The following is a 23,090-nucleotide window of genomic DNA, read 5'->3' as shown; positions in this document are numbered from 1 at the left end:
GCTGCCCCCCATTACCTCTCTACCCTCCTCTCCCCGTATGTTCCCACCCGTAACCTCCGCTCTCAGGACAAATCACTCCTATCTGTACCCTTCTCCACCAGCGCTAACTCCAGACTCCGCCCCTTCTGCCTCGCAGCACCTTATGCCTGGAACAGACTTCCTGAGCCCATACGCCATGCGCCCTCCCTGCCCATCTTCAAGTCCTTACTCAAGGCCCATCTCTTCTCCCTTGCTTTTGGCGCCTAACCACCTTCCCCATTCCTGTTACCTACACTGACTGCGTAGTCTATTACCGTTAGATTGTAAGCTCTCTTGAGCAGGGACTGTCCCTCCCCGTGTTTAAACTTGTACAGCGCTGCGTAACCCTGGCAGCGCTATAGAAATGCTAAGTAGTAGTAGTAGCATTACAAACTATCAGGAAAACACTGATGAGAGAATATCTTCATGTCCTGGTCAACCAGGAAGAAAACTCCTCAAGCAATGCAAAATTTCTCCCAGGAAAAAAAAACCCAGTTTCAAGTACGGAGTGTAAGAAAAGTTTCAGTTGCAGGAAATTATTGTCAAAAACAGCATAGAATCCATTCAGGAATGAAACCGTTTACATGCACTGAATGTGGGAAAAACTCCCAGTTAACAAATCACCAGAGAATCCACACAGGAGTAAAACCAGTCACATGTGCTGAGTGTGGTAAAAGCTTTTTGTCAGAAGACACTCCTCACTATTGAAGCCTACAGGATTAAAAGTGTTAGCATGTACGGAGTGTGGTAAAAGTTTCTGTTATAAGCACTGGAAGGGCAGTGGACTCTCCAGAAAGGAAGAGCCAGAACCGCCCTGCCGCTGGACTGTCATGACCTGAAAAGCGGTCTGTAGAGGCCACAATCTGAGGTCTCTGTCTTAAGGAGGGAGGTGCGGCAAAAAATTTTTTAAGTCTGTAAAGCTGTATTGAAAGGTATTAATCCGCAAATGAACCTGTTCTGGAGATACGAAGGCGGTAGAACAAGAGGACATGAAATGAGATTGAAGGGGGGCAGACTCAAGAAAAATGTCAGGAAGTATTTCTTCACGGAGAGAGTGGTGGATGCTTGGAATGCCCTCCCGCGGGAGGTGGTGGAGATGAAAAGGGTAACGGAATTCAAACATGCGTGGGATAAACATAAAGGAATCCTGTTCAGAAGGAATGGATCCTCAGGAGCTTAACCGAGATTGGATAGCAGGGCCGGTAGTGGGAGGCGGGGCTGGAGGTTGGGAGGCAGGGATAGTGCTTGGCAGACTTATACGGTCTGTGCCAGAGCCGGTGGTGGGAGACGGGGATAGTGCTGGGCAGACTTATACGGTCTGTGCCAGAGCCAGTGGTGGGAGGCGGGATTGGAGGTTGGGAGGCAGGGATAGTGCTGGGCAGACTTAAACGGTCTGTGTGAGAGCCAGTGGTGGGAGGCGGGACTGGTGGTTGGGAGGCGGGGATAGTGCTGGGCAGACTTATACGGTCTGTGTGAGAGCCAGTGGTGGGAGGCGGGACTGGTGGTTGGGAGGTGGGGATAGTGCTGGGCAGACTTATACGGTCTGTGTCAGAGCCGGTGGTTGGGAGGCGGGGATAGTGCTGGGCAGACTTATACGGTCTGTGTCCTGAAGAGCTTAGGTACAAATCAAAGTAGAGTATACACAAAATGTAGCACACATGAGTTTTCTTGTTGGGCAGACTGGATGGACCATGCAGGTCTTTTTTTGCCGTCATCTACTATGTTACTATGTATTGAAGCAAGTTTGAGTTCAGTGTGGCTTACAATAAACAGTATAGGATACATAACAAAGAATAAAGGATAAGAAAGTAATTTGTTGTAAGAATCCAATTTTACAATATAGTATCGTAAACATGCTGGGATAACTATGGATGTTTAACATTTAGAAAATGTATTATGAATGGGAAATTGTACATGAAACAGAAAGTTAATGGTAAATAGAGTAATAACCAATTCAGGTAATAATTTGTTGTTCTTTGTGAGGGTTTGTTTGAATAAGAACCATTTGAGGATTTTGCGGAATCTAGTATATTCCTGTATATTTCTTATTTTGGGTGCTAAGGAGTTCCACCATTTAGTTCCTAGGTAAGTGAAGTCTGCAGAGTTGCCATTTCCTCTGGAAAGGCCTTATAAAACTCTAAAGGAAATTCGTCCTCCCCTGGAGTCTTCTCCGTAGCCACCCCCTTAATTGAAGACTGAACCTCAGAGGCATGTATATCCCTCCCCAACTATTCTTGGGCTTCCTCCGAGAGACCAGGCAAGTGCAGAGAAGATAAGTACTCCCTTATTTCCACAGGCGAGGAGCTCACCTCCGCCGCATAGAACTTCTTATAAAAGGATTGAAACTCCGTTGCAATCTCTGAATGCTTAACCACCCGCCCTCTAGGGGGAACTTCAAGATGGCTAATCCACCTGTCCATCCTTTTCTTTTTAGCTGCCAGTTTTCCGGCCTTGTTCCCATGCACCATATACTGAGCTTTTGTGCACTGCAGGAGATATTCCATATGCTGTGTAGCCAGAATATCCGATTCTCTATGCTTGGCCTACAATTGAGAGGAGTTTCTTACCCCCTACAATGTATGCTGAGTTTGAAATCCCTCAGTCGCTTCTAATAAAGTTTTCCTAACAGCCTCCTATTTTTTATTTTTTTAGTTTCCTGGGATCCTTTCTGGATTAGCAAGCCCCAAATATATGCCTTGCCCACATTCCACAACCCACATTAGTATCAATTATTTCTTGAAATGTATTTCTTTAGTTTGGCCAGCAGGTGGTGCATGTTTATGTTTAAAACTGTTACAGAGAACTGAGTGTTCCTTCTTTAGTTAACACAGATAAAAGGTAACCTGCAGTGATGTGGCCAGCTACTTTTTAAACTATCTCTTTGCTGAGGCCCTGTGAACAGGTATATGTCCTGATCTCCCCAGGTGTTATTTAGATAGTAAACAAATGTTTAGGTAGTTTTATAATTGATCCATATATTTTTTTTTTTTGTTACATTTGTACCCCGCGCTTTCCCACTCATGGCAGGCTCAATGCGGCTTACATGGGGCAATGGAGGGTTAAGTGACTTGCCCAGAGTCACATGGAGTTGCCTGTGCCGGGAATTGAACTCAGTTCCTGAGTTCCCCAGGACCAAAGTCCACCACCCTAACCACTAGGCCACTCCTCCACTTTCAGTTACCTGTTACGGTTTACTGATTGCACCTTTTCTGTTCATTGTTGTAGTTTTTCATGACAATAAACATTTTTAGTTTATTGCCTCTACTTGTCTGGACTTACTAAGAATCCTGGTGGTTTGTGTGTTGGGTCTGTAAGTGCTTTCTAGGAACTGTTGGACCACTGGGAGTGTGGCCCCAGTAACCTAGAAATCACTGGGGAACACCTTGGGATCAGAGACTCGCCCAGAGGCGGTTGAGACCCAGTTGGTGGGTGTTAGTGTACAGCACGAGTGGCAGGTGCAGGTGGACCTGAGTTGTGCTGGGGATAGACACTCAAGTGGCCGTGGCGTAACCCCGAGTGAGTTGCTAGGTGTTTCGTGACACAAGGACAAATATAAAAGGCATGCTAGATTTCTTTAAAAAAACTAGCTGGAGTCTGAGAAACACAGAGAAAAGATAAAAGTAGATGCAAGTTAGGCCAACAAAAAACTATTGAATCATGAAGAGTGTGTCTTGCTGGACTTCCTTATACACTTCCATTGGTAAAATACAGCTCTTGCTAGTCCAGTGGACATCTTGGGTAGGGGGGCAGGCTCCTTTTTCTGCCTTTGGTCATGTTTCTGGGAGCTCAGGTTACAGCTAAGCAGTCCACTTCATAGTATCTGATATATAATATCTGTTCTAAATTGAACATCTGGTTAATTACATAATATAAATTTGGCCCCTAAGTAATTGTAGTGGGAAGAACAGGAGGACAAATATTTTAGTTCAGCCCATTGATGAATGAGCGGTTTTATGGCCCATCATTAGTCATGAATTTGAAATACCTAAGCCACGAGTCTCCAGTCCTTAAACTGAGAGGCTGTAATTTCAATTCATGTGAGACCCTTATATCCATAGAACACCCTCTTTTAAACCAGGCAAACAAAAAGGTTCTGGTGGCCATCTGGAGCTCCTCTCCCCCCCCCCCCCCCCCCCCCCCCCCCCCGCCAAGTTTGGAGGGGAGGCAGGAACTATTCTCACTCCTGCCCTGGTACCAGCTTGTTAGAAAGTGGCAACGACAGACTCCAAGAGGTAAAAGTCATTTGGCAGACTGGCAGTACGTTCTGATCAGATGCCACCGTTTTCCAACATGGTGGTGCTGGAGGAAGGAGCAAATGGGAATTGTTTTGCTCTTACCTCCTACTTGGAGGGAAATGGGGTGGTCTGAGTAATTTCATATTTGGTATGGTACTCTGAGCCTACACTAGGGGCCTGGCGGCTACATTTGTATTGCGTAACAGTCTTCCCCTGGTTTCTCTTAACTTCGGTTTATTTAAATAGTGAAGCTGTTGGTGGGTGGAAGGAGGTTAAACCGTGTTAACCCTGTTGCTGGTGAAGTGAGCCTGCGCTGGCTTCTTCCTGTCTCTTAACATATTAAAGTGTTAATTCTTGCCTTAAGTACTGATCAAGCTGCATATTTGGTGGATTGGCTCTTATTTCCTACTGTCCTGTAAACAGTCTCACTTCTTCTCAGGCTTCGCTTTATGCTGTCCCTGTGCCCTCCAGGGTCTGGCGAGTTCTGTTGTCTGGCTTCTACTGTTTGTTCATCAGGAATCTTGTTTTTCTAATCTGAATTGAAGACTGATTTGAAGACCTAGTTCTAAGCATTCAAGCTAAGATTGGGAGTGACACGGGACTCAGATTTTCTTTTTTTATGAATAATTAGCCGTTGAGCCTGTGAATACGGGCTACTTTTGGAATGGGGGGGGGGGTTTCCGAGCCCCCCCCCCTGGAGTCGCTGCCGCCACCCCTCCACCCGGCTCGAGCAGCACTGTAAACTTACATCAGCACGCAGCAGCAGGCACATCAGCAAAGCTGCCGTGGGTACGGGCTTCCTTCTCTGCCTGTGGCCCGCCCTCGTGTGACGTAACGTCGGCGAGGGCGGGACAAAGGCAGAGAAGGAAGGCCGACGGCAGCTTTGCTGATGTGCCTTCTGCTGCGTGCTGATGTAAGTTCACAGTGCTCGGGCCAGATGGAGGGGCGGCGGCGACTCAGGGGGAGGGGGAGCGGTTCCGACGTCTGCAGCATGCCAGTAGAGACTTCCCTTTCTGTCCCGCCCCCATCATCACGTATTGAAGCGGGGGCGGGGCAGAGAGGGAAGTCTCTACTGCGCATTTGCGAGTGAGTACGGTCACTCGCCGTTTATATGTTTGATTGTACTTATTGGGATTTATTAATTGCCTTTATGAAGAGATTCACCCAAGGCGGTGTACAGCATGTACAGTTTAACATAAAACTTACAATCTTGATAACAGCATAACAATAGTAAAATAACCAAGAATAAACATAAACGCAATAAATGAGGTAAACCTGAAAACAATAAATTGAAACCTAATAATAGAGCTACTGTGAAACAATGTAAAAAATACACACATTTAACGGCACTGGATATAATACGATGTTAGCATAATACTAATGATACATCTAATAAACATGCATTAGAACATTCAACTAACATAGATATGATGCTAAATAGTTTCTACAATACAGCTTACCATATACCTGAGGGACCAAGAGCAGATATATGATGGGAACAAGATGCGTACAGAGTCAGTTGGGATAATTTGATGGTTGGCTAAACTCAAGGCAAGTTTGGTGGATAGTTAAGCAACTATGTGTTGGGTGTGTATGATTTGTTTTTCTATTGTGACTTGCCTTAACATAAGAACATGGTCCATCTAGCCCTGTATCCTGTTTTCCAAATAGTGGCCAAGCCAGGTCTCAAGTACCCAAATCGTGGCAGCATTCCATGCTACCAATCCTAGGGCCAGCAGTAGCTTCCCCATGTCTGTCTCAATAGCAGACTAAGGACTTTTCCTCCAGGAACTTGTCCAAACCTATTTTAAACCCAGATACGTAACCACTGTTACCACATCCTCCGGCAAAGAGTTCCAGAGCTTAACTATTCGTTGTATTTCCTCCTATTTTTTTTTAGAAGTATTTCCGTGTAACTTCCTCAAGTGTCCCCCAGTCTTTGTACTTTTGGAATTAGTAAAAAATCGACTTGCTTCTTCCCGTTCTACACCACTCAGGTGTTTTAATTCAGAGGGTGGTGAAGAACATTTTGTAATACATTTTTTACAAAATGGAAGGGCAGGAGTGACAGTGGATTGGCCCTTCTCTCATGACTAGGTAGGGGGAATAACCTAATAGAGGTTGGGATGATCTGGGAGAGAGGTGGTAGAATATTTTACAAAAGTTTGGGGGCTCTGGCGGAGACACGATGGCACAGTTTTTAACAAGTGATTTGGAGGTCTGTGGGAATTCTCTGAAATGTTTTTTACAGGGACTTGGGAGAGACGAAGGCTGTTTTTTTTTTTTCAAATTCACTAGCCTTTTAAATGTCATCCCTGGGAGTACTGGCTGTTATTAATGCTTGAGTGAACGTTAACTTTCCATGGCTAATGCAGCTTGTGAAGCTACTTTGTTCGTTTTGCATAATAATGAGTCAGTTCGCAAATGCGTCACAGCTTATTATTTACCCTGTATCAGCATCTGTTTTTTTCTGAGTTATGCAGTAATTAGAGCCTTAAATTTAGAGCTCACCGTTTTCTCCCACACTGTGATTATTTTCCTTGCATATATTTCTTTGCACATACATTTAAACCTGTTGTAATGTGCTTTGATGTCTCTAGTTGGTAAAAAGTGTGACGTAATTATGATGTGAGTTGTTTAACGCCTGCATGAATAGATTTTCACAAAGTGATTTGGAAATAGCGTACATTTTTGGAACTCTTGTGTGAGATATTTGTTTAGATGGAGGACAGATTTTGTTAATTTCCACTTGTGCCGGTTGGCGTTGCGATATGCACATCTTTACCAGAAGAGATGTTTACACGGTGTGCGGAAAAAACCAGGACCCCTTATATAGTTTACAATTGTTTAAACATTTAGCCCCCCCCCCCCCCCCCAGGTTTACTAAGCCCTGCACTAATGCCGATACATACCATCCAATTTGAATGGGCTGTGTCGGCATTGCCGCAAAGCTTAGTGAACAGGGAGGTTAGTATAAGTACATAAGTAATGCCACACTGGGAAAAGACCAAGGGTCCATCGAGCCCAGCATCCTGTCCACGACAGCGGCCAATCCAGGCCAAGGGCACCTGGCGAGCTTCCCAAACGTACAAACATTCTATACATGTTATTCCTGGAATTGTGGATGTTTCCCAAGTCTGTTTAGTAGCGGTTTATGGACTTGTCCTTTAGGAAACCGTCCAACCCCTTTTAAAACTCTGCTAAGCTAACCGCCTTCACCATTTTCTCCGGCAACGAATTCCAGAGTTTAATTATACGTTGGGTGAAGAAAAACTTTCTCCGATTTGTTTTAAATTTACTACACTGTAGTTTCATCGCATGCCCCCTAGTCCTAGTATTTTTGGAAAGCGTGAACAGACGCTTCACATCCACCTGTTCCACTCCACTCATTATTTTATATACCTCTATCATGTCTCCCCTCAGCCGTCTCTTCTCCAAGCTGAATAGCCCTAGCCTCCTTAATCTTTCTTCATAGGGAAGTCGTCCCATCTCCGCTATCATTTTAGTCGCCCTTCGCTGCACCTTTTCCAATTCTACTATATCTTTCTTGACCAGAATTGAACACAATACTCAAGGTGCGGTCGCACCATGGAGCGATACAACGGCATTATAACATCCTCACACCTGTTTTCCATACCTTTCCTAATAATACCCAACATTCTATTCGCTTTCCTAGTCGCAGCAGCACACTGAGCAGAGTAGAGAGGAGTGGTAGCCGTTGTAGCTGGGTCGCCCATCCAGGACCCAGCCAGGCTCGACCCTGCTTAGCTGCCTCTTCCTCCACACGACTGTTGCCTTCACTCCACAGCAATCTGGCTCCTCTGAGCTTTGGCTCCAGGCCCTGTGTACTCCCAGGACTTCCTCCTCCCTCCGTTCCTTTCACAGAGGCACATTCAAAGCCCAATGTTTATACGTAAGAGCTTTTATTTTTTTGCTTCAAATCAACAAAACACCCTTCACTCCAGGTTGTTTAGGCTAGCAGCCCAGAGCACAATTCAGGTTCAACACAGTCAAATTCAGGTTCAAAAACAGTCCATATAACTTCACTTCACTTTAGCTCAGATTACTTCACTTAGGGAAAAGTACCTTATCAGAGGGAAAAACCCAATAGCTTGGTAGGTTGCAGCCCAGACCTTTTTAGTATGAAACAGTTTACACAGTCTTTCTTGCACCTTCTTACAGCACGGTTACACAGCTTTATTCCCACCTGGTTCAGGCTGGGGTTTCAATTGTGCCCAGCTCTCTTTCTCTCCCACAGGCTGCACCTGTTTCCTCTTTAGTAGAGAGTTCCCCCAGTGCCTCAGCCTCTCTCCTCCGGTCTTCCACCAGTCTCTCCAAGGTACAGCTAGCCACCCTCTTACAGCAGCTTTTTGGGTTTGAACCAGGGCTCCAATCTCCATCTGTTCCTCCCCTAGTCCTTCAGTAGCCTCCATTTTATCCGCCCCCAAACTCTCCAGCTGGCCCTCATCACCTTCCTCCGAGACCATTTCCCAATCTTCTATCTCCTCCCCTAACTCTTGCACAGCCGGGTGGGGAAGAGAAGGATTCTGGGACTGGTAGTTCCTCCTCTTCTTCCTTAACCCGGCCAACCTGTCTGCCTCCGGTAGACCAGCTTTCTGAATGTGGGTGTTGTGCACATGAAATCTGCCCCGTTGGGGTTCCCCGGCTGCCTGCACCCCCTTTCTTTGTGCCTTCCCGGATCCCCTTTCACCTGCACTCTCACACCGTGTTAGTCCACTTTTAAAGGTAATCAATAGAAATAAAACAAAATAAAACAGGGAAAAGAAAAGATGATAACCTTTTTTATTGGACATAACTTTATACATTTCTTGATAATGTATTAAGATAAATGTATTTTGTCCAATAAAAAAAAGGTATCATCTTATTTTCTTTTCCCTGTTTTATTTTGTTTTATGACCTATGAAAATGCATTAGTATAATGGGAGGGTTTTTCGTAGTTAATTCATAATTTGTGTCGGTAATAAATAGAAGTAAAACAGAAAAGAAAATAAGATGATACTTTTTTACTGGACTAACTTAATACATTTTTTGATTAGCTTTCGAAGGTAACCCGTCTTCAGATTTGAAATAAGCAAATGTTGACAAATATTAGAATATATAAGTGAAACACAAAAGCATTCCAATGACAATCTCACAGGAAGAGGGTGGGGTAGGTTAGGTGAGCAACAGAGAGAGCTGGGTGGGTGAGAGACAGGGAGAAACGGATGGCTAGGATCAGGCGACCCTCAGGGGGAGGAATGCTGGCTTCGGCCTAACCCCTGGTAAGCCTTTCCTCAGCTGAGAGGTGCCCACCTCTACCACCGGCTGCCTTTCAGGTGCTGTGGAAGACTTGCAGCTCACCTGCATATCCTTACAGCCTTCTCCGGGGTGACACCCAGGTCCACCCCGATCCACTCAGGGCCTCCGCTCTAGGTGCCGCGCGCCGTTTTTCTCTTTGTATCTAATCTTTTTTCAGTTGCTAAAGTACCTTAATCGTTTATGGCCCGATTCACATTCTCTTCCTAGCTCTGTCCCTTCCTAATCTTTTCCCTCACCCCCTACCTCTCTCCGCTACAGGAACTCACTTCCCATCCATTGACTTCATCACCTCACCTTCTCTCCTACCCTCTTCCTCCCTCATGGCTTTTAATCTCCGTCTCTTTCTTCCCTCCATTTTGCCTTCCCCATTCCACCTAAATACCTCTCGCCTTCGACGCCTTCGTGGCCACACCTCTCCTACTCTCCTCCGCTCTCTTTTACTCCTTCTCTTACTCTCAGCTGGTGACATCAATCCCAATCCTGGCCCTCCTCACCAACTATTATCCAAACTCTACAGATCTCACCGTGACCTCTCTAACCTCATCTCTATTCCTCTACTCCCCTCCTCTTCTCTGCCCTTCTCTTGCGCCCTATGGAATGCCCGCTCTATCTGTAACAAACTCCCCTATATCCAGGACCTCTTTATCTCGAGTCACCTCCATCTGCTCGCCATAACAGAAACCTGGCTCTGCCCTGATGACTCTGCTTCAGTCGCAGCCCTGTGCCATGGCGGTTATCTATTTTCACATACTCCTCGCCCTGCTGGCCGTGGGGGCGGTGTTGGACTACTTCTCTCTCCCTCCTCCAGATTTCAACCCCTTCTTCCACCTCAATCTCACTGTTTTTCCTCCTTTGAAGTCCACTCTATCCGCCTTTTCTCTCCTCTGCCTCTTCGAATAGCGGTCATTTATCGTCCCCCTGGTAAGTCCCTTTCATCCTTTCTCAGTGACTTTGACGCCTGGCTTGCCTTCTTCCATGATCCTTCCTCCCCCTCTCTCATCCTTGGTGACTTTAATATTCCTGCTAATGATCCTTCCAACTCTTATATTTCCAAGTTACTCGCTTTAACGTCGTCCTTTAATCTCCAACTATGCTCCACCTCCCCCACTCATCAAAATGGTCACTGTCTTGATCTCATCTTCTCCTCCAACTGTTCACCTTCTAGTTTCCTTGCCTCTGATCATCCCTCCTCTGATCACCATCTTATAACTTTCACACTTAAATCTCCCCCCTCCCAGTTCCGTCCTATCCTATCTAATTTATCTAGGAATCTTCATGATATTGACCCTTAATCTCTATCCTCACATGTTTCAAACCTCCTCTCTACTGTGGCACCATCCACGTCTGTCAACGAGGCTGTTTCTTCTTACAACAATACTCTATCCTCTGCCTTAGACACTCTTGCACCTTTGATGATCCGCCCTGTAAGGCGTACAAAACCCCAACCTTGGCTGACTTCTAATATCCGCTACCTACGTTCCTGTACCCGCTCTGCCGAACGCCTCTGGCGGAAATCTCGGGCCCTTGCTGATTTCTTACACTTTAAGTTCATGCTGACCTCCTTCCAATCTGCTCTTTTACGTGCCAAACAGGATTATTATATCCAACTGACCAACTCTCTTGGCTCTAATCCTCGACTTCTCTTCACCACATTGAACTCTCTCCTCAAGGTGCCCCCTCCCCCAACTCCCCCTTCATTATCTCCTCAGACCCTTGCTGAATTCTTTCACAACAAGGTTCAAAAGATAAACCTTGCTTTCTCTACCTCACCACCTCTCCCTCCGCTAGTCCGTCCCCCTCTCTCTCCTTCCCTTCATTCCCTTTCCTCCTTTCCTGAAGTTACTATTGAGGAAACTACACTTCTCCTTTCTTCCTCAAAATGTACCACCTGTTCCTCTGATCCCATTCCCACCCACCTTCTTAATGCCATCTCTCCTACTCTTATTCCTTTTATCTGTCACATTCTCAACCTCTCACTTTCCACTGCAACTGTCCCTGCTGCCTTTAAACATGCTGTGGTCACACCTCTCCTTAAGAAGCCTTCACTTGACCCTACTTGTCCCTCTAATTACCGACCCATCTCCCTCCTTCCTTTTCTCTCCAAATTACTTGAGCGTGCTGTTCACCGCCGCTGCCTTGATTTTCTCTCCTCACATGCTATTCTTGACCCATTACAATCTGGTTTTCGCCCTCTCCACTCAACCGAAACTGCGCTTACTAAAGTCTCCAATGACCTATTACTGGCTAAATCCAGAGGTCAATATTCCATCCTCATTCTTCTTGATCTTTCCGCTGCTTTTGACACTGTCGATCACAGCATACTTCTCGATACCCTGTCCTCACTTGGATTCCAGGGCTCTGTCCTTTCCTGGTTCTCTTCCTACCTCTCCCTCCGCACCTTTAGTGTTCACTCTGGTGGATCCTCTTCTACTTCTATCCCTCTGCCTGTCGGCGTACCTCAGGGTTCTGTTCTTGGTCCCCTCCTCTTTTCTATCTACACTTCTTCCCTTGGTTCATTAATCTCATCCCATGGCTTTTCCTACCATCTCTATGCTGATGACTCCCAAATCTACCTTTCTACCCCTGATATCTCACCTTGCATCCAAACCAAAGTTTCAGCGTGCTTGTCTGACATTGCTGTCTGGATGTCTCAACGCCACCTGAAATTAAATATGACCAAAACCGAGCTTCTCATTTTCCCCCCCAAACCCACCTCCCCGCTCCCCCCGTTTTCTATTTCTGTTGATGGCTCTCTCATTCTCCCTGTCTCCTCAGCTCGAAACCTTGGGGTCATCTTTGACTCTTCTCTCTCCTTCTCTGCTCATATCCAGCAGACCGCCAAGACCTGTCGTTTCTTTCTTTACAACATCCGTAAAATCCGCCCCTTTCTTTCCGAGCACTCTACCAAAACCCTCATCCACACCCTTGTCACCTCTCGTTTAGACTACTGCAATCTGCTTCTTGCTGGCCTCCCACTTAGTCACCTCTCCCCTCTCCAGTCGGTTCAAAACTCTGCTGCCCGTCTCATCTTCCGCCAGGGTCGCTTTACTCATACTACCCCTCTCCTCAAGACCCTTCACTGGCTCCCTATCCGTTTTCGCATCCTGTTCAAACTTCTTCTACTAACCTATAAATGTATTCACTCTGCTGCTCCCCAGTATCTCTCCACACTCGTCCTTCCCTACACCCCTTCCCGTGCACTCCGCTCCATGGATAAATCCTTCTTATCTGTTCCCTTCTCCACTACTGCCAACTCCAGACTTCGCGCCTTCTGTCTCGCTGCACCCTACGCCTGGAATAAACTTCCTGAGCCCCTACGTCTTGCCCCATCCTTGGCCACCTTTAAATCTAGACTGAAAGCCCACCTCTTTAATATTGCTTTTGACTCATAACCACTTGTAACCACTCGCCTCCACCTACCCTCCCCTCTTCCTTCCCGTTCACATTAACTGATTTGATTTGCTTACTTTATTTATTTTTTGTCTATTAGATTGTAAGCTCTTTGAGCAGGGACTGTCTTTCTTCTATGTTTGTGCAGCGCTGCGTATGCCTTGTAGCGCTATAGAAATGCTAAATAGTAGTAGTAGTAGTAATGGCTGATAAGGGGGTGACAAAGCAGTAGAATTGTATGGTTTATGATGGGATAGAAAACCCAGGTCTTTGTTAAGTCCTGTCTGGTGGGTGTCAAAATATTTCATCTTTTTGACTTCAAAGGTCTTAAGTTCCTGGATTGTCTTGAAGTTTCCTTTTAGTATTCTCACCATAAAATCATTCATGCAGTGTTCTGGTTTTGTAAAGTCAGAGAGGTGACATCCTGGTTGGCATTGTCATGCTTCTTAATATGATGTCTGTGTAGATTGAATCTTGTCGTTAGCACCTGGGTTGTTTGGCCAATACATTTCACAGGATCCCACAGTCAGTCATTTGGCAAAAACATTCAGCATGGATTCTTCACCTCCTCATCTTCAAATGTGGTATATATCATTCAGTGCAAAAAGTGTAAAGAAGGTGCTATATTGGAGAAACAAGCCAGATGCTAAAGACAAGATTCAATCTAAATAGACGTCATATTAAGCATGACAATATGCCAACCAGGATGTCACCTCTGTGGGACAGCACTTTACAAAACCAGAACACTGCATCAATGATTTTATGGTGAGAATATAAAAATGAAACTTTGACAATCCAGGAACATAAGACCTTTGAAGTAAAAAACAAATACACAGTAATATAATAGATGACGGCAGATAAAGACCTGTACGGTCCATCCAGTCTGCCCAACAAGATAAACTCGTATGTGCTTTATATGTATACCTGACCTTGATTTGTCCTTGCCATTTTCAGGGCACAGACCGTAGAAATCTGCCCATCACTAGCTTTGCTTACCAATTACTGGTGGTGCTAAGCTTCTGTGGATCCATTCCTTCTGAACAGGATTCCTTTGTGTTTATCCCACGCATTTTTGAATTCCGCTACCATTTTCATCGCCACCAACTTCTGCAGGAGGGCATTCCAAATATCCACCACTCTCTCCGTGAAAAAATACTTCCTGACAGTTTTCCTGAGTCTGCCCCACCAGAGAGGACTTGATCTGGGCTTTCTATCCCACTGTAAACCTTAAAATTATACTGCTTTGTCACCCTCTTATCAGCCATCTCTCTGCCTCTCGCCCGCCCAGCTCTCCCTATTTCTTACCTAACCCACCCCACCCTTTTCCTGTGAGACTGTCATTGGAATGCTACTACTACTACTTATCATTTCTATAGTGCTACTAGACGTACTCAGCGCTGTACACTTGAACATGAAGAGACAGTCCCTGCTCAACAGAGCTTACAATCTAATTAGGACAGACAAACAGGACAAACAAGAGATAAGGGAATATTAAGGTGAGGATGATAAAATAAAATGTGCTCTTGTGTTTCACTTATATATTCTGATATTTGTCAACATTTGCTTATTTCTGATCTGAAGAAGAAAGGTTATCTTAGAAAGCTAATCGAAAAATGTATGAGATGATACCTTTTTTATTGGACTATGTTTTGTTGTATTTCTATTTATTTCCTTTAAAAATGGACTAACACGGCTACCACACCACTTTACTCATAATTGTACTCATATTTTCAAAGCACTTAGACTTAGAAAGTTCCATAGGTTACTATGAGGTGTATTTTCAAAGCACTTAGACTTACAAAGTCACGTGGAGGGGCATTTTCGATATGACATCTAAATTTGATTTTGGACATTTTGCGAAAAACGTCCGAAGTCTGAATAGGAAAGGAGGTCATTTTCAAAAAAGAAAAAGGTCTATCTTTTTTTTTTTTTTTTCCGAAAATACTGTTTCAAACAAGGTTTTGTGATTTGGACGTTTTGTTTTGTGGTCCATTAAAAAAAAAAAAAGTCCAAGTGCAAAACGCACAAAATCAAGCCATTGGGATGTAGGAGGAGCCAGCATTCTTTGTAGACTGGTCCCCCAGACATCACAGGACAGCAATGGGGCACCCTAGGGGGCACGCTCCCAGGTACATATCTCATCGTTGCTCCCTTATCTTGTCTGCTGACATCCTCAAACCCACTACCCCCAACTGTACACTACTACCATAACCCTTACAGATAAAGGGGACATCTGTATGTGGGTACAGTGGGTTTCCGGTGAATTTGGGATGGCTCATGCTTTCCTCCACAAGTGTTACAGGTAGGGGGAGGTATGGGCCTGGGTCCACCTGTCTGCAGTGCATTGCACCCACCACTAGACTACTCCAGGAACCTTCATTCTGTTCTAATGGACCTGTGTATAACATCTGAGGCTGGCAAGTAATGTTTTAATCACATTTTGGGGGGTGGGAGGGGATTAGTGACCACTGGGGGAGTAAAGAGAGGTCATCCTTGATTCCCTCCAGTGTTCATCTGGTAATTAAGGGCACCTTTTTGTGCCTTATTTGTTATAAAAACAGGTGTAGCTCAAAACATCGTAGTTTTAGTCTTGGGACAATTTTGTTTTGTTCCATTATGGCAGAAAAACATCCAAGTGTTAGGAATGCCCTTAACACGCCCCTGACATGCCCCCTTGTGATTTGAACACACTTCTGACGGACTTCATAGAAAAACATCTAAAAATTGGTTTTGAAAATACCAATTTGGAGGTTTTTGTGAGAAGAATGTCCACATGCAGATTTATACCACTTTTTGCACGTTTTTCTCTTTTGAAAATGAGCTCCATAGTAACCTACGGAACTTTGTAAGTCTGAGTGCTTTGAAAATGAGCCCCAAAGTGTCCTCCTTCAACCTTGACACGTTCATGATGTTTTCAGTGCCACTGTGCTAAAATGGATTTTTATGGTCACTTCCTGAATGGCGTTATTTTGAAACCAGGGATCATCCAGCTTTTACAGCATCTTGCAGTAACAAGTAATAATAGTAATAATTTTTAAATTTTTATTTATTTATTTATTGCATTTGTATCCCACATTTTCCCACCTCTTTGCAGGCTCAATGTGGAATATACATTTAGTTTTATGGAAGGATTTTGGGTAACATGATAGTGATAAAGCATCGTAAAAGGATGATACAAAGGATAGTAAAGAGCATGATATAAAGGATTTGGGTTACATGATAATGAATAAGCATGATATAAAGGCAAATATTATAAGGCAATACTGGATGCATGTGGAGGAGTTCACATTTGTTGATCTTTGTTGTATACCTTATTAAAGTGATGGGTCTTCAGTAGTTTGCGGAAATTATTTGGGCTATTTGGAAAAATGTTGGGGATCCTTTTTTTTTTCTGGACACCATGTAGAATATGACAAGAAGATGGGAACGAGCATTCTGATTCAGTCCTGGAGAGCTTTATCCTCATATCCAAGGATCCTCTCAGCTCATCAGAGGTGTTCTGGTCTTATCTCACTGTTTCTGCTTCTACCACTTCCACTGGGAGGTTGTTCCATATATCCACCACCCTGCCCTTGAAGAAATATTTACTCCTCCCTGCTTTGCACCATAAATAGGGGAGATTCTATATATGGCACCTGGAAAATCCACGCGGAAATCATTTTCACCTAAGTGTATTCTATAAGATTTAAGTGCAGGTGGGGGAAGAGAGGTTGGTGGTTGGGAGGCGAGGATAGTGGAGGGCAGACTTATACGGTCTGTGCCAGAGCCGGAGATGGGAGGCGGGACTGGTGGTTGGGAGGCGGGAAATACTGCTGGGCAGACTTACATAAGTACATAAGTACATAAGTAGTGCCATACTGGGAAAGACCAAAGGTCCATCTAGCCCAGCATCCTGTCACCGACAGTGGCCAATCCAGGTCAAGGGCACCTGGCACGCTCCCCAAACGTAAAAACATTCCAGACAAGTTATACCTAAAAATGCGGAATTTTTCCAAGTCCATTTAATAGCGGTCTATGGACTTGTCCTTTAGGAATCTATCTAACCCCTTTTTAAACTCCGTCAAGCTAACCGCCCGTACCACGTTCTCCGGCAACGAATTCCAGAGTCTAATTACACGTTGGGTGAAGAAAAATTTTCTCCGATTCGTTTTAAATTTACCACACTGTAGCTTCAACTCATGCCCTCTAGTCCTAGTATTTTTGGATAGCGTGAACAGTCGCTTCACATCCACCCGATCCATTCCACTCATTATTTTATACACTTCTATCATATCTCCCCTCAGCCGTCTCTTCTCCAAGCTGAAAAGCCCTAGCCTTCTCAGCCTCTCTTCATAGGAAAGTCGTCCCATCCCCACTATCATTTTCGTCGCCCTTCGCTGTACCTTTTCCAATTCTACTATATCTTTTTTGAGATACGGAGACCAGTACTGAACACAATACTCCAGGTGCGGTCGCACCATGGAGCGATACAACGGCATTATAACATCCGCACACCTGGACTCCATACCCTTCCTAATAACACCCAACATTCTATTCGCTTTCCTAGCCGCAGCAGCACACTGAGCAGAAGGTTTCAGCGTATCATCGACGACGACACCCAGATCCCTTTCTTGATCCGTAACTCCTAACGCGGAACCTTGCAAGACGTAGCTATAATTCGGGTTCCTCTTACCCACATGCATCACTTTGCACTTGTCAACATTGAACTTCATCTGCCACTTGCACGCCCATTCTCCCAGTCTCGCAAGGTCCTCCTGTAATCGTTCACATTCCTCCTGCGACTTGACGACCCTGAATAATTTTGTGTCATCGGCGAATTTAATTACCTCACTAGTTATTCCCATCTCTAGGTCATTTATAAATACATTAAAAAGCAACGGACCCAGCACAGACCCCTGCGGGACCCCACTAACTACCCTCCTCCACTGAGAATACTGGCCACGCAATCCTGCTCTCTGCTTCCTATCTTTCAACCAGTTCTTAATCCATAATAATACCCTACCTCCGATTCCATGGCTCTGCAATTTCTTCAGGAGTCTTTCGTGCGGCACTTTGTCAAACGCCTTCTGAAAATCCAGATATACAATATCAACCGGCTCCCCATTGTCCACATGTTTGCTTACCCCCTCAAAAAAATGCATTAGATTGGTGAGGCAAGACTTCCCTTCACTAAATCCGTGCTGACTTTGTCTCATCAGTCCATGTTTTTGTATATGCTCTGCAATTTTATTCTTAATAATAGCCTCCACCATCTTGCCCGGCACCGACGTCAGACTCACCGGTCTATAATTTCCCGGATCTCCTCTGGAACCCTTCTTAAAAATCGGAGTAACATTGGCTACCCTCCAGTCTTCCGGTACTACACTCGATTTTAGGGACAGATTGCATATTTCTAACAGTAGCTCCGCAAGTTCATTTTTTAGTTCTATTAATACTCTGGGATGAATACCATCAGGTCCCGGTGATTTACTACTCTTCAGCTTGCTGAACTGACCCATTACATCCTCCAAGGTTACAGAGAATTTGTTTAGTTTCTCCGACTCCCCCGCTTCAAATATTCTTTCCGGCACCGGTGTCCCCCCCCCAAATCCTCCTCGGTGAAGACCGAAGCAAAGAATTCATTTAATTTCTCCGCTACGGCTTTGTCCTCCTTGATCGCCCCTTTAACACCATTTTCGTCCAGCGGCCCAACCGACTCTTTGGCCGGTTTCCTGCTTGTACGGTCTGTGCCCTGAAAAAGGCAGGTACAAATCAAGGTAAGGTATACACATATGAGTTTAGCTTGTTGGGCAGACTGGATGGAACATGCAGGTCTTTTTCTGCCGTCATCTACTATGTTACTATGATATCCTAATGTGCATCCATTTACACCAACAAAAACGTGGCCTAAATCCCTTTGTGTAGATTTACGTAGACTGGGCCATATTCTATAACAATGCATGTAAATTTGTTACATGAAATACCCATTTCCCCACCCAAAACCACGCCGTTTTTGGATGTGCGCAGTCGAACTTAGGCGCAGTGAGTTACATAATACGCTTAGCGAGTTATGCATGTAAATTCTTATTGCCAATTTATGCTCATTATTGCTTGTTAAGTGCTGTTAACAACGCTGAGTGGCTTCTTAAGCCAATTAAATTACGTGCATTGTTATGGAATATTCTTAGATTTAGGCATGGAATGCTAGGCGCAATATATTGTGAAAAGGATGAGGCTTGTGTGAGGATGATGAAGCTCCCACCTCAGGATCCCAGGTCCCTCTTTCGCTCAGGGTGAGCTGGTTCTCAATATGTAGATTATATGCAAATTAATCTACTACCCTTTTCTGCTCAGGGTGACCTGCTTCTCAAAAGGCAAACAGTCAGGTCTCACCAATCAGGCTATTTTCATACACATCTTTATTCCAGCCTCTGGGGCACGCTTCTTTTAGCTTAAAACACTTTCACAAGCTTAAACAGTTCTTCCAGCTTAACCATTTCATTTCTTCCTACTCAGTGCAATCTTCCATTTAAACATTTCTTCTTGCACAGTTCAATATCCATAGATTTCTTCCCTCTGAGCCCTCTCACACAGGCATTTGGGCTCAGTACTAACTCAGTCCCTGGACACACAGTCCCTCCTTGTAGCACACAGCTCTAGACACACAGTCTCTCTTCCCTGTGTTAGACACACAGTCTTTTCATCTGGGACACACAGTACCTCCTTGAACACATAGTTCTTATTCTTGATACTCTAGGGCCTTCTTACCCCAGCCAGCTTCCTTCTTGGGAACACACACAGTTCTACCACAAGGCCAAAGGGCACAGCCAGTACCTCTCATGGGGATCCCCCTGCTCCAGTTACCAGCCCTCCTCTGCAGCTGCTAGCTCTCCTCCCCTCACAACTCAGGTGGGGTATTAAGTGATTAATGGCCAAACAGGACCCAGCCCATAATCTGCTGCACCTGTTTCTATCCCCAGGATTCTCCCTGGTCCTAGCGACCTCCAGCTATACCTCCCCTTACTGGCTCCCTTCAGCAACTCACCCAGCCCTTCTCCCTGGACATTTTAGGGGAACAGCGCCCTCTAGGGGCATAAGCAGGGTAGGACAGCCTCTTCCTTATCACAATATAGAATCCAGAAGATGATGGCTTATTCCTGAATTTCCTTTCCACTGAGAGTAGGTTTGTGTCTTGTGCATTGTTTGTGCCTTCAAGATATTTGAATGTCTCTACTCATCTCTTTTATTCTAGGGTAAGACATATTGACGTCCATATCCCATTTCAGAGGGTTTATGGTGCAGACGGTGCTCCGTTTAGGGTAGCTCTTCTCATGTTGCTGTTTGTCCACTGGTGTAGAAAGTATTTAACTGTCAGCTTTTTTTCTTGTTAGGGTGCAGACACTAACGCTTTACCAAACTTAAAAGCATTTCTGGACTCTGGATATCAGCCTGATGAAAGGGCCTGGAATCTGCTGATGTGGGTTTTATCATCGAAGAGCATAACTGTTAAAAGTGCGAATAAAAATGAGGTAAAACTTCTAATTCCCAACTCCTAGCAGGTTTTCTATCAGTCGTTTACTGTACGTTCCACATTTTTCTTCCTACCTAAGTAGAGGAGTGTTGGTCAACATTTTACAGGACCAGGACACTGTACCAGTGACTTCACAGTGAGAATCCTGAAAGGTAACTTTAAAACCATACAAGAACGTAAGACCTTTGAAGTCAGAATGATTGAATATTTTAACACCCAACAGAAAGGACTTAACAAGGATCTGGGGTTCCTAGCCCATTATCTCTATATATAAAAGGCACCACCAACGTTCTAAATGAAGCCTCCAGCCGGAAGTGTGAAGGGGGAGAGATATCCGGTTTCCCCATGAGTGTCTGCCCCGCCCTCGCTCTCTCTGTAACACAAACAGTGAAGGAAAACACAGCAAAGCACGAAATCAAATCGCTCTCTCTGTAACAGTGAAGGACTCAGAGGGGGGAGGGGAGAGAGGGCAGAAGCCCTCACTATCTCTGTAACATAAACACAGCACAGCAGGAAACTTAACACTGAAGGACTCGACTCCGAGGGGGGAGGGGACAGAGAGGACAGACAGCACAGCGGAAGGGAGAGAGGGCAGAGGATAGGGACACACACACTCCCACATGCACACAGAAGTAAACCTTGCTAGCCCCCATTTCATTTGCATCAGAAACGGGGCTTTTTTACTAGTAAACCATAAAGCTGTATGTCTCTGTTGATCACCCCATCCCTCACCTATCCACACCCATCCTGTTAGAATATCAATGACTAGTAAAAAAGGCCCGTTTCTGACACAAATGAAACGGGCGCTAGCAAGGTTTTCCTCGGAGTGTGTATGTTTGGGAGAGTGTATGTGAGAGTGACTGTGAGAGTCAGAGTGAAAGTGTGAGTGTGTGAGAGAGAGAGTGTGTTTGTGAGAGAGTGTGTGTGTGAGAATGAGAGTGTGTGCAAGTGTGTATGTGAGACACAGTGTGATAGAGAGTGTGTGTGTGTGTGCCCATCCATGCTCCTCTGTCCCCTGCCCCCTCCATTCATCCCTATCCAGCATTTTCCCTCTCTGCCTGAGGCCTGCCCTGCAATCCATATCCATCCATGCCCATCTGTCCCCTCCATTCATCCCTATCCAGCAATTCCCCCTCTCCCTGAGTCCTGCCCTTCCAATCCATGCCCATCCATGCTCATCTGTCACCTGGCCCCTCCATTTTCCCCTATCCAGCATTTCCCCTCTCTGCCTGAGGCCTGCTCTGCAATCCATATCCATCCATGCCCATCTGTCCCCTCCATTCATCCCTATCCAGCAATTCCCCTCTCCCTGAGTCCTGCCCTTCCAATCCATGCCCATCCATGCTCCTCTGTCACCTGGCCCCTCCATTTTTCCCTATCCAGCATTTCCCCTCTCTGCCTGAGGCCTGCTCTGCAATCCATATCCATCCATGCCCATCTGTCCCCTCCATTCATCCCTATCCAGCAATTCCCCTCTCCCTGAGTCCTGCCCTTCCAATCCATGCCCATCCATGCTCCTCTGTCACCTGGCCCCTCCATTTTTCCCTATCCAGCATTTCCCCTCTCTGCCTGAGGCCTGCTCTGCAATCCATTTCCCTCCATGCCCATCTGTCCCCTCTATTCATCCCTATCCAGCAATTTCCCTCTCTCCCTGAGTCCTGCCCTCCCAATCCATGCCCATCCACGCTCCTCTGTCCCCTGCCCCCTCCATTCATCGCTTTCCAGCAATTGCCCTCTCTTCCTGAGCCCTGCCATCCCAATCCATGCCCATCCATGCTCCTCTGTCCCCTGCCGCCTCCATTCATCCTTTTGCAGCAAGTCCCCTGTCTCCCTTTCATGACCCCCCCTTGCATCCATGCTCCTCTCTCTCCCATGTCCCAGCCTGGGCCGCCCTCTTCTTCCCCCCCCCCCCCCCCCTTCGCATCCATGCTGTCGTTTCTCCCCTGCCCTCCCGCTCCCATTGTTGTTCTTTAGTGGCCACCCTCTTCTCTCCCCCCAACATGGTTGTTTTGTTTTTTTTTTTCTTGTTTTCAAATTTACCTCCGTGCCGGTTCCGGCAGCGAAGCGTCAGGGAAGGAGGCGGCGCTCCCGACGTCTAGGTTTCCCTTCGCTGTGTTCCGCCTTCTTTTGACGTCATCCTTGACGTCAGAAGAAGGCGGAACACAGCGAAGGGAAGGCTAGACGTCGGGAGCGCCGCCTCCTTCCCTGACGCTTCGCTGCCGAGCGTTGCGATTGGTTGAGTGTCATTGCTCCGCCCTCGACGTCATCACGTTTGACGCGTGGGCAGGGCAGACACAATGCGATCTCACCCCCTTCACTTTAGAATGTTGGCTAACAGAGGCTTCATTAGAACGTTGGAGGTGCGTTTTATATAGAGAGATATGCTTTAATGTCCCCATGCATACCTCCGACCCACCCCCATCCTCCCACCCTGTCAGACTGTCATAGTAATGCTTGAATGTTTTCACTTATATACACTGTCAGCTAGCACATTTGCTTATTTCCGATCTGAGGAAGAAGGGCAACCTTCGAAAGCTAATCAAGAAATGTATTAAGTTATGTCCAATAAAAAAGGTATCATCTTATTTTCTTTTCCATGTTTTATTTTGTTTGATTTC

The 23,090-nt window shown here is 45.6% G+C and overlaps 1 protein-coding gene across 2 annotated transcripts in view; it reads left to right on the top strand.

Annotated features, from left to right (window-relative positions):
* PARP16 (poly(ADP-ribose) polymerase family member 16) overlaps window positions 1-23,090 on the top strand; it is a 48,784-nt gene that overhangs the window by 7,558 nt on the left and 18,136 nt on the right. For both annotated transcript variants that reach the window (XM_030189778.1, XM_030189777.1), the window contains exon 2: window positions 20,333-20,470. In XM_030189778.1, coding sequence (XP_030045638.1) covers window positions 20,333-20,470 — 138 coding nt within the window. The remainder of the gene's footprint in view (window positions 1-20,332; window positions 20,471-23,090) is intronic.

Source organism: Microcaecilia unicolor, chromosome 1 (genome assembly GCF_901765095.1).
Source record: "Microcaecilia unicolor chromosome 1, aMicUni1.1, whole genome shotgun sequence".
NCBI lineage: Eukaryota > Metazoa > Chordata > Amphibia > Gymnophiona > Siphonopidae > Microcaecilia > Microcaecilia unicolor.
This window is presented reverse-complemented; position numbering and strand designations above follow the sequence as displayed.